This window comes from Caretta caretta, chromosome 1 (assembly GCF_965140235.1).
Source record: "Caretta caretta isolate rCarCar2 chromosome 1, rCarCar1.hap1, whole genome shotgun sequence".
NCBI lineage: Eukaryota > Metazoa > Chordata > Testudines > Cheloniidae > Caretta > Caretta caretta.
This window is the reverse complement of record NC_134206.1, coordinates 177,805,902-177,821,576: the sequence shown is the minus strand read 5'-3', so window position 1 is coordinate 177,821,576 and position 15,675 is coordinate 177,805,902. Positions and strand designations below refer to the sequence as shown.

The window sequence follows — 15,675 nt, the reverse complement described above, 5'->3', positions numbered from 1 at the left end:
CCATGACTGCAATTCAGGAATCACTTCCCTTTCTTTCTGGCTGTAGCTCAGGAGAACCAAGTAACTATGTAGGAAACAAAGCCAGCAGATCTGGTAACAGAGGCAAACAGGAACTTTCCCTTACAACAAGCTGTCAGTGAAACAGTACAACTGACATGAGCAGTTTTATTTAAAAAAATACTTACTGTAAATACAGGTTTCAGAGTAGCAGTGGTGTTAGTCTGCATTCACAAAAAGAAAAGGAGGGACTTGCGGCACCTTAGAGACTAACAAATTTATTTGAGCATAAGCTTTCGTGAGCTACAGCTCACTTCATCGGATGCATTCAGTGGAAAATACAGTGGGAAGATTTATATACACAGAGAACATGAAACAATGGGTGTTACCATACACACTGTAATGAGAGTGATCACTTAAGGTGAGCTATTACCAGCAGGATAGCGGTGGGAGGGAACCTTTTGTAGTGATAATCAAGGTGGGCCATTTCCAGCAGTTGACAAGAACATCTGAGGAACAGCGGGAGCTTGAGGGGGGAATAAACATGGGGAAATAATTTTACTTTGTGTAATGACCCATCCACTCCCAGTCTCTATTCAAGCCTAACTTAACTGTATCCAGTTTGCAAATTAATTCCAATTCAGCAGTCTCTCGTTGGAGTCTGTTTTTGAAGTTTTTTTGTTGAAGAATTGCAACTTTTAGGTCTGTAATCGAGTGACCAAAGAGACTGAAGTGTTCTCCAACTGGTTTTTGAATATTATAGTTCTTGACGTCTGATTTGTGTCCATTTATACTTTTACGTAGAGACTGTCCAGTTTGACCACTGTACATGGCAGAGGGGCATTGCTGGCACATGATGACATATATCACATTGGTGGATGTGCAGGTGAACGAGCCTCTGATAGTGTGGCTGATGTGATTAGGTCCTATGATGGTGTCCCCTGAATAGATATGTGGATACAGTTGGCAACGGGCTTTGTTGCAAGGATAGGTTCTTGAGTTAGTGTTTTTGTTGTGTGGTGTGTGGTTGCTGGTGAGTATTTGCTTCAGTCTGGAGGGCTGTCTGTAAGCAAGGACTGGCCTGTCTCCCTAGATCTGTGAGAGTGATGGGTCGTCCTTCAGGATAGGTTGTCGATCCTTGATGATGCGTTGGAGTGGTTTTAGTTGGGAGCTGAAGGTGATGGCTAGTGGCGTTCTTTTATTTTCTTTGTTGGGCCTGTGCTGTAGTAGGTTACTTCTGGGTACTCTTCTGGCTCTGTCAGTCTGTTTCTTCACTTCAGCAGGTGGGTATTGTAGTTGTAAGAATGCTTGATAGAGATCTTGTAGGTGTTTGTCTCTGTCTGAGGGGTTGGAGCAAATGCGGTTGTATCGTAGAGCTTGGCTGTAGACAATGGATCATGTGGTGTGGTCTGGATGAAAGCTGGAGGCATGCAGGTAGGAATAGCGCTCAGTAGGTTTCCGGTATAGGGTGGTGTTTATGTGACCATCGCTTATTAGCACCGTAGTGTCCAGGAAGTGGATCTCTTGTGTGGACTGGACCAGGCTGAGGTTGATGGTGGGATGGAAATTGTTGAAATCATGGTGGAATTCCTCAAGGGCTTCTTTTCTATGGGTCCAGATGGTGAAGATGTCATCAATGTAGTGCAAGTAGAGTAGGCGCATTAGGGGACGAGAGCTGAGGAAGTGTTGTTCTAAGTCAGCCATAAAAATGTTGGCATACTGTGGGGCCATGCGGGTACCCATAGCAGTGCCACTGATTTGAAGGTATACATTGTCCCCAAATGTGAAATAGTTATGGGTGAGGACAAAGTCACAAAATTCAGCCACCAGGTTTGCCGTGACATTATCGGGGATACTGTTCCTGATGGCTTGTAGTCCATCTTTGTGTGGAATGTTGGTGTAGAGGGCTTCTACATCCATAGTGGCCAGGATGGTGTTTTCAGGAAGATCACCGATGGATTGTAGTTTCCTCAGGAAGTCAGTGGTGTCTCGAAGGTAGCTGGGAGTGCTGGTAGCATAGGGCCTGAGGAGGGAGTCTACATAGCCAGACAATCCTGCTGTCAGGGTGCCAATGCCTGAGATGATGGGGCGCCCAGGATTTCCACGTTTATGGATCTTGGGTAGCAGATAGAATATCCCAGGTCGGGGTTCCAGGAGTGTTTCTGTGCGGATTTGTTCTTGTGCTTTTTCAGGGAGTTTCTTGAGCAAATGGTGTCGTTTCTTTTGGTAACCCTCAGTGGGATCAGAGGGTAATGGCTTGTAGAAAGTGGTGTTGGAGAGCTGACTGAATGCATCCAATGAAGTGAGCTGCAGCTCACGAAAGCTTATGCTGAAATACATTTGTTAGTCTCTAAGGTGCCACAAGGACTCCTTTTCTTTTTACTGTAAATACAATCTCTTAATTATAATTCTATTTTAGCAGCACTAGCAATACAAAATTTCAAAGACATGGTCCTGGAATGTAAAAGAAAAGATCCAGCCTCAGTCATTTACACACATATCAGCCATTAAAATTAATGGATAATGTGTCTAACTCCCCTAGGTGGCTCGGAATATCTCAGGAAGGTATTTAAAAATACCCAAAACCATAAGGTGAGATTCACCCTGGTGATGAGGGATGGGCGCCATGTCTTCCACATCCCCTAAATCTCACAGTGGGGCTGTGTGAGCAGCGTAACCACAGAGAGAGATGGGCCAACGCAAATGGAGATGATGCAGCCTGGCCCATAATGACTAGGCAGAAAAGTGGCCAAAATCACTGTACTGGAGATGTAGAGGGGACTCAGCAGATATTCAAGCCCCAGGGGCTTAGTAGTGTCTGCAGAGATATGTCACAGTGTCACACCCATGGATCGTGGGGTGAGTTGCACCCTCCCCATTACCCACTTAGTTCCTGGCACAGAGCCTGAGTAAATTGGGCTTTGCGTGTTAAGTGGTGATTTGCACTCATTTTCTGTATTCTGCTGAAGCGAGCCAAAAAGCATTTATAAACTTACAGCTACTACATTTTCTTAAACAAACACACACCGATATGCAACAAAATCAAGGGCTGCAGATTTCAAAGCACTGGAAATATTAAAACTATGTGAAACTCAGTAGTTTCTGTTTGCTGGGTTCATGCAGATCTTTGGTTTCAATTCTAATGGGTTCACCTTATTTTCTGATTCAAGTTTAAAGGAGTCCCGAACTCCAACCGAACCAGTCACAACTCCTGATTTTTCATCCATTTAAGTATCCAAACCATGCAAATCCTACACAATGCACAGGGAACTGACACTACATTTAGGCATAAATCAGCCCCATTCCCTCATAAGATTAGAACACCTTAATAACATTTCTGAGAGACCTAGGATGTGTTTTGAGTTTGGAACAAAATCCAAAAGCAGGCAAATTGTATGTGCCTTTGGATTGTGCAATAGACATTCTAGCCCATGTCACCTGCTCTCATCAGATCACCATCACACTCTGCAGTCCAGGACATCATGAAGGCACTAGTCACTTAATTCTGTGGCTAGGACACAGGGTGAGATGCTGGGTTGAGGGAATGAGGAGGGCGATCATGAGGAATGGGGGAGTATAGCTAGGATTTTAGTGGGTTTGAATAAAAAACAATTATCATTATGAGTCTGTAGAGAGGCTTTAGTCAGGAATTAACAAAAACTAACTAGAGGGACAGTGGGATAGTTTCTACCCACAAACAACCCAGTCAAATAAGCATGGAACAAAAACACAACACACACACCTAACATCATCCTGACTGTTTTCTGTTGTAGCCCTGGCAACCACACTTCACCAGATTGTGCGTCTTTTAGCTGATTTGGGCAGAGACTGTGGGCCAGATTCTCAGCTGGTATAAATCAGCATAGCTCCTATGAAATCACAGATTTACACCTCTTGAAAATCTGGCCCTTTTTCCTGTGTAGAGTTTAGCATGTTTTGGGTGCTATTGTAATAAAAATAAGTAATAGCCACAGCTCAGAAATATTAGCTACTTACTGAAATTGGGGTAACTACAGTTATTATAATAATACCCAGCTCTTTAGTTACCCAGTTTTAAAATGTGTATTTCAGAAAAGATCTTCTTAGATTTCCCAATATGTCAGGTACGTGCATGCCAATTAAGAATTCTAAATTTAATCTGGAATTCTTTTTGAAGCAATGTGCAGGCCTACAGCAATCAACAGGGATAAGAAGTAAAAAAAAAACAAAACAAAAAAACCCAACCAATTTGATGGCCCTGTACCTTATGAAAATGCACAGCCAAAAAACTATAAAAAAAACCAAACAAACCACAGTTCTGTTCAGCAGGAAACACTAACTTCTCTGCAATGATGTAGACATCTTTCTCTTAAATGTCCCCTGGGCTTGAGACAGCCAAAAAGCAGAACTGGAAGCTTTCAACTTCCTAAAATAAATTTTGCAGCACAGTGCATATTCTTTTCTCTGTTCATTACTGGATGCCCTGCACCCGCTACAATGACCTGGAGGATAATGATCACGTCATTGGTCACCACAAGACAGCCAGGGGCCCACATCAGAACTTAACTAATAGGCAGCACCTACAAGAACCATGATGATCAGGAACGGTAAGTATGCACTGTCGTAGTGTCAGTCCCAGGATATTAAGGAGACAAGAAGGGTAAGGTAATATTTTTTATTGGACCAACGTCTGTTGGTGTTGACAAGCTTTCCAACTTACACAAAGCCCTTCTTCAGGTCTGGGACATGTACTTAGGCCTTGCCTACACTGCCACTTTACAGCGCTGAAACTTTCTCACTCAGGGGGTGAAAAAACAGCCCCCTGAGCGACGGAAGTTTCAGCGCTGTAAAGTGGCAGTGTAGAAGTGCACCAGCGCTGGGGGCTGTGCTCTGGGTGCTGGGAGCTACGCCCCTCGTGGGGGGTGAGTTTTATTACAGTGACCGGTGCCATGACTACACAGCCACGTTAAAGTGCTGCTATGGCAGAGCTTTAACGTTGATATTGAAGACTTACCCTGAGAGTGCAGCTAAATATAAGATGGAACAAATTGTTCAGCATAAGTAGTTAACACATATTTCAAGGGACCAATCAAGGTGAAGTGGCCAATTAACACCTCTCCAGTCACAGGGGGGAAAAGGAGAAAATAAAGTTGGGGGGGGGAGGGGGGGAGATGGCACCCTGGTGTTTCGTGGGTTATAGATTGTTGTAATAAGCCATAAATCTAATGTCTCTCTTTAGTCCATGGTTTTTAGTGTCTAACAGAGTTATGAATTTAAGCTCCCAGGTTTGTCTTTTGAAAGTGTTGTGCAGCTTTCCTTTGAGGATGAGGACTGAGAAGTCAGATGCAGAGTGATCACTTTGTGAAGTCTTCACCCATAGGTGATGTGGTGTCTTTGCCTTTTATCATTTTTCTGTGAGAGTTCATTTGAGAGTGTAGTGATTGTCTGGTTTCACCCACATAGTTGTTATTGGGGCATTTAGTACATCAGATGTTGTGATAGGTTTGTGTAGGACCCATGGATCTTGAAAGGTGTGTTGTGGGAGACACTGGTCATTGTAGCAGTAGTGATACATAAACAGGTTTTGCATCAGGGACAACAGTGACAGACAGGGGACAATGCCAGAATGTGAGTAGAAAACTGGAGGAAGCAGCCAAGAACTTGCTGCAGGCAGTGTGTGTGAGTGTGTGTGTGTGTGTTTGTGTGTGTTGGGCGGGGGGGAGAGAGAGAGGGGAGGGAAGCCAGGAAGAAAAGCATGATGGCAGCTGAAGACTGGGAGAGCTAGGCCAAGGTAGTGGCTGTGAGCAGGGCTGAGAAGGAAAGCAGGTCAGCAGAGAAACAGCTGTGCAACTACATAGTATTGCTAACAAAGGCTCAGGACAGATGCTGGAAAGTGGCCGTGGTGACCAGTAGAACTGGTCGTGGGAGAAGAAAGGCCAGAGGTTGCCAGGGGTGCACAGGAGGGAAAGCAGCCTCAAACTTTGAGAAACTTAGTCTATAGTATAAGGGGAAAGTATATGAAGAAGCTTCCCTTCAAGTTAATCATATAATAAAATAGTAAATAGTATAATAAAATAGTAACAATATCTAAGTTTGGTCCCAGGCTGGAAAAGAGTCCCAGTCTGTGTATTGAGAAACTGTAACCTGCTTGTACCATCTGTCAGGGTGAGAAAAGCTGTATAATTCAACTCTTGCTTAGACTAAGAGTTTAGGATTTAGAATGCATGTTTCTATTTTTATTTCCTAAGGTAACTAACTTTGACCTTTAAGCCTACCACTTATAATCACTTAAAATCTATCTTTCTGTAGTTAATAAATCTGTTTTATATTTTACCTAAAACAGTGTCTTTTGGTTGAAGTGCATGGGAAATCTCAGCTCAGTTTACAAAGGCTAGTGTGTGTCCTCTCCATATTGAGGGAGGGGCAGACTGGGTAATGAACTTATACTGGCCAGGCTTCTGACCAGTGCAAGATGATACAGTTCTGGAGTGCGGGACTGAGGAGTGAGGGGGATTGCCTGGCGTCTCTTTATTGTTGGTTCATGAGTGGCTGGGAGATCATTCATGTAACATAGTAGGGTATGTCCCTGCCTGTGGATGGCTGTGTAAGTGCAGTGCCTGCCAGAGGCTTGTAACTTGACATCAGCATCACAGTGTGAGGGCCAGCCCAGGCTGGTGGGATAGAGGGCTCAGCAGTCCCACAGTCCAGGTTTCACCCCAGGGACCCGGTCACAGTAGGCTAGCCACACAGCTGTCTGAAAACTTTTGGTATACCACAATACTCATGATAGCACCCCACATGATGGTCCATTACAGTATCTTATAAAGGTTACCCATACAAGAATATATTAGTAGCGCAAGTGTGACATTAGAAGGATATACTTCAAAGAAATACCTGGGCTACTGTTTTGTCCAAGTCCAAGATCAAAATACTTCTATAAATAAATAGTATAACATATTTTGTAAAGCAATTATTTTATCCTGTACTGAATACAGTGTATGGGACTATGTTAAAAAATACCAAACAAAAAAACTTTTGTTTTTTTTAACAACTGGAGGTTAGCCCTAGTGCTATGATCACTGCTTTCCGGACGTGACACTTCTAAATACACTATTGCCCTGTCTGGAGAGCAAGATTTCAAAATTATAAATAGCACAAGAAGAGTTTCTAGTAATTCACAAAGTGTTCAGAAAAATCTAAGCCACAAACAATTGACATAGTCTTTTCCTGGTGGAATCGCTTGAGAAAGAGCGAGAGACCAAAAAAAAAAGGAACCAGCACCCTCGTAAAGGTCAAGTGCTTATTAAACCGGCATCTGATCATTTTTCCACCCTGTTTTTCAGCTGATACTTAACATTACAGTGTTTAACACTGGGCTGTAACAGTCATTTCTGTACTCGACACACTTTGAAGTAGTGTTGCGTGCAGTAAAGTAGTTTCTGTGTCTATAGGTACCTTTTAATTTTTGCAATATACTATACTTTTGCTTAAGGAGGAAGGAATAATAGATTCTATGAATAGAATCTTTCCAGGGACGCACGCTGATATCAATAATTGCACACAGAAACCATCTGAGATTCCAAAAAGCTACAAAGGTGATGTGTTTTCCCCAGCAAAATTTTGCTCTATTTCCCATTATATTTTCAATGGGTAAACAATGCAGAAAAACACTTTGTGTCTAAGTTAATTCATGTGGAAGAGGCACAGATGGTGCTTTAGCTATAGACTGATAATGAAGCTATTCATCCATGTGGTTGTATATTACGTTGTTACAGAACTGAAATCTGAAAGTGCTCTGATGCTACATAATAAGCCTCCATAAGCCTTCATATAATAATAAAGCTGGAGACAGTACATGAGATCCTAGTTCTCTCTCTCTCTCTCTGACACCCACAGAGGAAAGAATTGGAGGAAGGCATGCTTCTACTATGGATTGAATTAGGAAGGGCAGGGGAAAGTTTAGCTAGAGGAGTTTGAGGGGTTCCATGTGGTTGGGGTTTCTCTATGATTTAGTGGTTGTGAGAGAACTCAGTGGATAGAATGGGTCAGTGAGGTACAGATTTGCTGTGACAGCAGATGAGTACCCTTTGCAGTCAGTCCTAGAGTTGCTTATTCTGGCACCTAGTTGTAGCACTTTGAAGGCCATCTTAAAATGGCTGAGAAGATACAATAATGTTGCCATGCATTGGGGATGAGAAGAATTGGGAAGAGGGGCACTTAGTTTTGAAACTTGAGGTAGTGGGTAGGAAGAGACAATGCAGGAGAAGTACTCAGAAGAGAAGACCTGGAGTGAGTTAGTCTTGGTTCCACTCGGTTTTTTTGTTCATTATCTCTCAGGAAGGCAGGGTGTCAGATTGAGATTCATGTCTGTCTTTCATGCTGACTAATAAGGCCACTATTTAATTAGGCACCAACCATTCATGATTTAAGTAAAGCTGAGGTCCCCAAGTTTGCATACATATCCAAGGAGTTGTTGGATGACACTGCATCCAACCTAAAATGTAGGTGCTCTCCTGTCCCCAAACTAGATCAAAGACAGCATGTCTATTTGAAACGAGTCCTGGAAACTTAGTCTTGCATGTAGAGTGTTCCCCTTCCCCTCCTCTTGCCCCATTAAAGCAGGGCACAACCACATCTATTTTAGGACTACAATTACTTCAGTCTGTCTGTTCCACCTCACACTTGACCAAAGGCCGGAGAATATTAGCCAAGCCAAGCCAATAAAATAAAAACTCCTTAACTATAAGTTGGGTTGAAGGCAATATTTTCAAATACACTATTTTTACTGTTATAGATAAATCAACATCAAAATTGCCCTCCACATCATCCCCTAAATCTGATCCCCTCACATGCAAAACAGCCACTCCTGGAGTCTATTCATTCTTGAAAAGCAAAACCGAAAATCTAATCCTTGTAATCTTTTTCTGAGCCAGTTGGTAGGATGCAGATGGAGAGAATGAGATGTCTCACTCTCTTCTATAATCTGAATCTAAAGAGTCTAAGCCCACAAAGATAAATTAAAATCAAGGAGAAAACTATTAATTAAGAAAGCAGATGGCTCAATAACAACCCCCCCGCAAAAACTGAAATCAAAAACAACTTTTGCTGGCACTTGACCTTGACCCTGGCTGAACGAATCTCACTGGGGTAAAGAATACCACCACCACCACAGTGTTTGTGTGAAAAGCTAGACAGAATTTTTTGAAAGGACACCGATGTTTCCAGGTATGTTCATATTAAGTGAGGCATGTCTACAGCATTCCCAACAAAAAATGTATTAAAGAAAACCTCACATTGTCTTCAATATAATCCAAAACAAGGCTGAAGTCTTTGATCTAACATTTCAGTTACCTGGGTGTCCCTCTGGCCACTGCATCAGCGGATGGCAGCAGCAGCCTCTGCTCCCGCAGGGCTGTGTTCACTGCACATTGAGAACCAGACTCTACCCCGAGTACAATATGAGTAAATGGGCATGGTGCAGTGAGGGTTAAAGGCCACCGTCTGGTTCTTCCCAGCAGCTCTTCCAGCAACTAGTAGCTCAGTAGATGCTAGCAGGGAACAATCCCTGCTCTGTGGAAAGTGCAGGTGCTGAAATTTGAGCAGTGAAGGGAAGGGAAGGCTCCCTGCACCATTCCATCCCCGTGCAATACAGGCACACTCTGGGCCTTTGCAGCCTTAAACAACCCTTAAAACAATCTTTTTTTAAAAAAAGCTTATTCCAAATGGAGATCAAACTCTGCATCTCTAGTATTGGCTGCATGAATCCCTGAGAGCCACAAAAGTTTCCTCAAAATCAGGTCCCTCCTGATACAAAGGGCACAAACATGACCGCTGGCAATTGCACCGCTTGCTGATAGTCCTCTGGATAGAATTCTGGAGCTCATTACAGTGACTGCTAAAGGCCTGACCCAAAGCCCATTAAGTCAATAGAAAGGCTCCCATTGACTTCAGTGGGCTTTGGATCACGCCGTATGAGAATGTCTGAAGAATCCAATATACTGTTGTACAGACATATAGAAAGATCCTAAGTTTAAACACCCTGGTAGATCACATGGTGGTGTAAAATATTCAAACACTACACCACTGGTATTTATGTTGTTGCAAGTTGTATATCCTGGACCAAATCCAAACTTGGTGTAAGTGGATGCAACTCAAATGGAGTTCATCTGTTCACATCAGATCTGAATTTGACCTTTTGAATTTCCCCCCTCATTATTTCGCTTTTGATAACTATGTGCTAAATTCAAGCGACTCTCAAATTGATGTTCAATAAGTTTCCACTGCTGACATATTTAATTGTAAAGGAAACCACTTACCCATGAATATGGAAGATCCACATCAGTGACGGAGCAAGTAAGATGCGGATGATGAGAACAACAAGTACAATTTTCCCACTTTTCTATTTTTGAGATCACGAAATCACATGGGCAGAGCTGATTATTGGGAAAGGGCTTCCAGTCACTCCATAGCTGAAATTCAGTTTCTGAATGGATGGAAATATTTCCTGTATTGCTCAATCTGGAAGTATAAGATCTTCCCAAAGAAGCAGAAATAAAATCTGCTTTAGTATCAGTTTCTTCCTTTCGCCTAGCATTGTCTTTCCAGACCTTCTTTTCCTGGGACTTGGTTAGTTTCATGCAGGAAATCAGTGCTTCCTCCTCCTCTTCAGAGAGACAGGAGTCTTGAGGTGGATCTTTAAAAATGTAAAAGATTTTCTTTTTACAACCTGTTGCATTTGCAGTCAGAGTATTTGCTCCCATTTGAAATGCTGCCCAATGAGTTATATATACTGAAAGCAATCAAAAACTCTGTAAACTCAAAGAATAACGGCAATTAGAGAGATGGAAAAGACTGATTAATAGGTTAATGACTCTGTCCAAAGCAGGATTTATTTTCCATTTGATAAAATGTCTTGCTGCTCCCTCAGAAGCCTGGAGAATTTTGCTGGTTCCAGAGGGCCATTATAATGGTAATTTCTGCATTGAATATGGTGACTTCATTATACAAACATCATTATGATGCAATACTCACACAATGTGTGAGTTTGGTTTAGGAGACAAATTGACAGAGACCGGAATATTTTCCTGAATAATTCACCTACTCATAGGCTATGCATGGAAATCTCAGAGTAGCTGCTGAACCCTGAATTTCCTCATGTGGTTTTACAGCATCACTGATTCAGCTGGGGCAGCAGTTCATTAAATGGTCTCAATTCATTTTGCTGGGATTAGTTTCAAAATAATCCTATACATAAATGCACCATATGTCCACACCGATGCTTGCACTTTAGACAAAGAACAGCTACACAATCTGATCAGTGATCTTGTGAAAGCACTTGAAAATAACCTGGGTTCAGCATCAGCTTTAGAAAACCTGCTTGGCATCAACTTTGGGATACAAAGTTTGGGATTGGGATGCAATCAGGTGTGTTGCAACAATAACCTACTTCTTGTGCCACAGATTGTTGTGTTCTCTGGCACCTCCGACTGCCATTGACTCAAGGACTGATAAACGTCATCTTTTCTTCTGTGCATTTTGCCTTCTTCATGTAAATGTGAGATAAAGCTGTGAAACTTCATAAAAAACACAATGGCCCCAAGCTGGGTGTTCTACTCAGCTATTTAGGATAACCCCCACAACCCCTCTTCAGTTGCAGGAAACAGTATTTATTACTAAATATAAACAGATGCAATGGGAAATAACGTTCCACGTATCACCTTTGTTATGATATCATAGCAGTGCAGTGACATTTGGTATGGCATCTAAGGTGTGATACAGAGCATCTAGACTTTGAATGACATATCCATAAATGCACCATAGGTCTATGCTAATGCTTTCACTTTAGACAAAGAACGGCCACACAATCTGATCAGTGATCTGCTGAAAGCACTCAAAAATAGATCAAAGCAAGATAATTTATTGCTTTCTTCAGTAAAGTGACATTTTCCAAATGTATGCAAGTACACTAAAATGGTTCTTTACTTACTGAGAGGTATCAAAACATGTTTGACATCATCCATACTATGTATACTGGCTTTCTTGGTTCGGACCAATTTCTGCAATCGTTTTAATGTTCCCATTGATTCAGCTTTATAATCGTCTGATTCTGGAACCTAATTGAAACACAAAATAAAAATGAGAATAAGTAATAAACATTATAATGTACTACACAGGTGGTCTATTGTTTATTTTGAGAAGCAAGGAAGTTCAGCATCATAGTCAAGCACTTTGGATCAGTGAACAAGATGAGGATTAATCATCTCCGCAATGGCTTTGGAAGGCGAGTCTCCAGTGGCACGTTTGAGGTCACATATGTGATGACAAAAGGGCAACCCAAGAAAAAACTTCACAGGAAAGCCAGGAGACCCATCAGCCCTAGATTCGTGCGCGTGCTGCTCACCTTTGTGGATCCCATATATCAGAGCCCTTAAATTACATGTGATGATACCGACGGGTGTGGAAACCTCCACAAAACTGATGAATATCACCAGGCAAAAGCACTTGCTTTTGAAACCACAATTCAAGCAAGCATTTAAGGATGGGCTTAAAATCCTTCCCTATTCAGGGCAGCACTTAAACATGTGCTCAACTTTTAACATGTGCTTACATCTCAACTCTGTTGAGCCATTGGACTTGTGCTTAAGTGCTTTCCTGAATAGGGATGTTTCCCTAAAGTGGAGCCTTTCTTCTCTTCCTAGCTTAAATTCAAATCATCCAGACAATAAGACTTTTATTGGGCATTTTCCATCACCACAAAACAATTACAATACCCTATTAGGTACAAACAATCCTCCAGAAGTTTGGAGTTTGGGTTCCAAAGGCTTCTAGTATTGAGTAACATCTCTATGTGTGTAACTATTCGAGAGTTTGGATTTAAACAGTATTTATGAATATAAATGGCTATATTATTATATAATGCAGTCATAGAGTGGATCAAACATAGGGCACATAGAGAGCCAGGAACTCCTGAGTTCTAGTCCCAGCTGCAACATTGACTTTCTCTTTGGAGTTGGGTGCAGAAATTCTCTATTTCAGTAGCAAGCGAGCTGTTCCCATGGTCAAATGGCACCTGTGGTAACTGCCTTCCAGTGGGAACCAGCAAACAAATAACTAAAAGGAGTAAAACTGCAAATGGTTGTGTTTTACAATGGTGGATTTTTGGCACAAAGCTAACTATGATCTTCTAATTAAATGCACATTCTCTGCTGGTGTAAATGGATCTAGCTCCATGGACTTCAGTGGAGTGCCTCCCATTTACACCAGCAGAGAATTTAGTCTAATATATCAACACCTCTTCCATAATATTACAAATGATTAATTGCCGATGCTGATGTTATCAGCAAGTAATTCACAGACCTTACTGAACTCTCCCCACCAGTTAAGTCACACATCAAAGTTCCTTCCTGCTTCCTCATATGCATAATCCTCCACGCCAAGACAAAGACAGAAGAGGAGGTCGGGTCTGCATCATTTCTGCCAGCACAGTCTAATTAATGCACACAGTCTAATTAAGGTTACTTAAAAACTGAATTTGAGAGATTTGGCATGCCTTCAGCTCTCACTTTGGTGCAAGGAATGTAGGATGAGGCACTTATGCAGCACAAGCATCCACACGGTACAGAGTAGCATCCAACAATATCCATCATAAAGGAGGCACAACACACACTCATTTCCGATTTCAAAAATACTGCTCAATAGATCAACCTAACAATGCTTGTCAATAGAGATTTCCACACTTTGGATGTCAGCAGTTCAGATATTGGTGTGTTGAGCCCTGAAAGTGCTGCAAGCAGAAATAAACACTCAGTATATGTACAGCAGAAAGGCAAGTGGTGTTTTTAAGGAAGGTACTGCATTGTGACTTTGTTTCACTGCTGGAAAATAGTGGCCATTGGCAAACCCACAAAGTACTAAATCCCAAGCAAGTTCTAATCAGAGTTGATTTGCAACCTAAACTATAGCTCTTGCAGTGCACAAGTTGCATGGAGTTTATAAGAAATGGCCAGGGCTAAAGGACTGAAAAATATAATGGAGAAAAAGTTATAGACTAAATAGGCTCTTGAGATGTAATAGAATAGTAGAAATTGTGTTGAACCAAGGATAACTCAGAGAAACATTTCATCAGAACACTGTCTGAAAGATTAAAAGAGTTTCAGTATTTGTACATTCTATATAATTTAGGCATTAGAAGCCAGCTCCCTAGCACTGGACTTCAGTGGAACTATGCTGGCTTACTCCAGCTGAGAACCCAGCCCTAGAGCCTCTCATGATAAATACAGTGAGAAGTCAAAGACTTTGGACCTGAGTTCTCAGTGCAAGTCTTTTGCCGAATTCAAACACTTGGCAAGTTCTGAGTCAGATTTCAAAGCCCCCACAGCTCAAGTATGTTCAGATTCAGGTCCTGGTTCACAACAGTGTAGAAATATGGAATTTAATTCTCTCGCTGTCTGGGACCTCATGAATCTATTTTGCAAAGGATGTGCCAGAGGGAGTGTTAACACTGGTGTATGAGTGGAGAACTCTGATAAGCACTCACTTTGCACAGGTGTCAATGACTACACAAGGGCAAAAAGAAAAGGAGTACTTGTGGCACCTTAGAGACTAACCAATTTATTTGAGCATGAGCTTTCGTGAGCTACAGCTCACTTCATCGGATGCAAGGGCAGTGCAGAATCGGGCCCATGGATTTTTGATCTGGGGTTCTGATCTGGGATTTATGTTTAGGGGACAGCAAGATAAAATGGCACATAATCTACTCAGATAATTTTACTAATGGATAAAGTGCAATCCTCTTTTGTTTTTTAAAAAGCACTTATTGGGGAGTGTCTAATGTTAGTTAAAAGTAATAATAAACAAAATAGCTATCTCGTATGGACACAGATAACCTTGTAATATCTATTAGTGGCAGGGGAGCCTTTAGAAGATCTGGAGTTTTGCTTTGACTAAGCATCCAAATCCAAATGTTTGGCTGCTTATCCTCACATAGCTGAATTGTCTCAGTCTCGAAATTACACTGAAGTTGAGTCCCTACCGCATTACTAGCTTGAATCTTGGCAGCATTCAAGCTCCAACCCATCACCCTGATGGACCAGCTAGCTTGATCTTTACTCAAGCTAGAGATTATTGCGTGTGCTCAGGTGTTGGGTGAGGAGTAAATCTCAAGTTATACCGGGAGTTAACTATGCTGCCGAAGCTCTGAATCTCACGAGAGTTGGCTATACTGTAAGATTTCTAGTTCTTACTTGTTCCAGATGAGTGGGCAAATATACAAGACCAGCAGTCTCATGGCTGTTTTTTTATAATTTCATTGTAACACTCAGCCACCACCACCAAGTAAAGGTGTGAAAAAAATGTTGAAGTTTTGATTCCAGTATAAGGCAAAGATTCTACTGGGTACTTATTTTAAGTAAGAATCAGCACCCCAGGCAGTCTCAGCTCAGGATTGCTGAGACAAGAACTACTTATTCTACTGGCTTTGATGATAATGCAACCTGATCTTGAGGAAGTCTCTTTTCTCCATTTTCCCTCCCTAAAATGAGGATAATAGTTAACAGAGAGCACTGGGTGAGTACTGAAAAACAGTGTTCATAATCAGATGTTTGAATTCCAAACAGCTGTTCACTTCAACCACGTTTGGGACTCCTTCTAGTCACCATTCCCAAATGTGCCTCAGGGTGAGTATTTGTTCGCACAAACATT

General features: G+C 41.8%; 1 protein-coding gene across 4 annotated transcripts in view; it reads right to left on the bottom strand.

Annotated features, from left to right (window-relative positions):
- SAMSN1 (SAM domain, SH3 domain and nuclear localization signals 1) overlaps positions 1-15,675 on the bottom strand; it is a 141,358-nt gene that overhangs the window by 51,234 nt on the left and 74,449 nt on the right. For all 4 annotated transcript variants that reach the window (XM_075117635.1, XM_075117632.1, XM_075117648.1 and 1 more), the window contains 2 exons: positions 11,963-12,089; positions 10,293-10,669 (listed from right to left, as the gene is read on the bottom strand). In XM_075117635.1, coding sequence (XP_074973736.1) covers positions 10,293-10,669; positions 11,963-12,089 — 504 coding nt within the window. The remainder of the gene's footprint in view (positions 1-10,292; positions 10,670-11,962; positions 12,090-15,675) is intronic.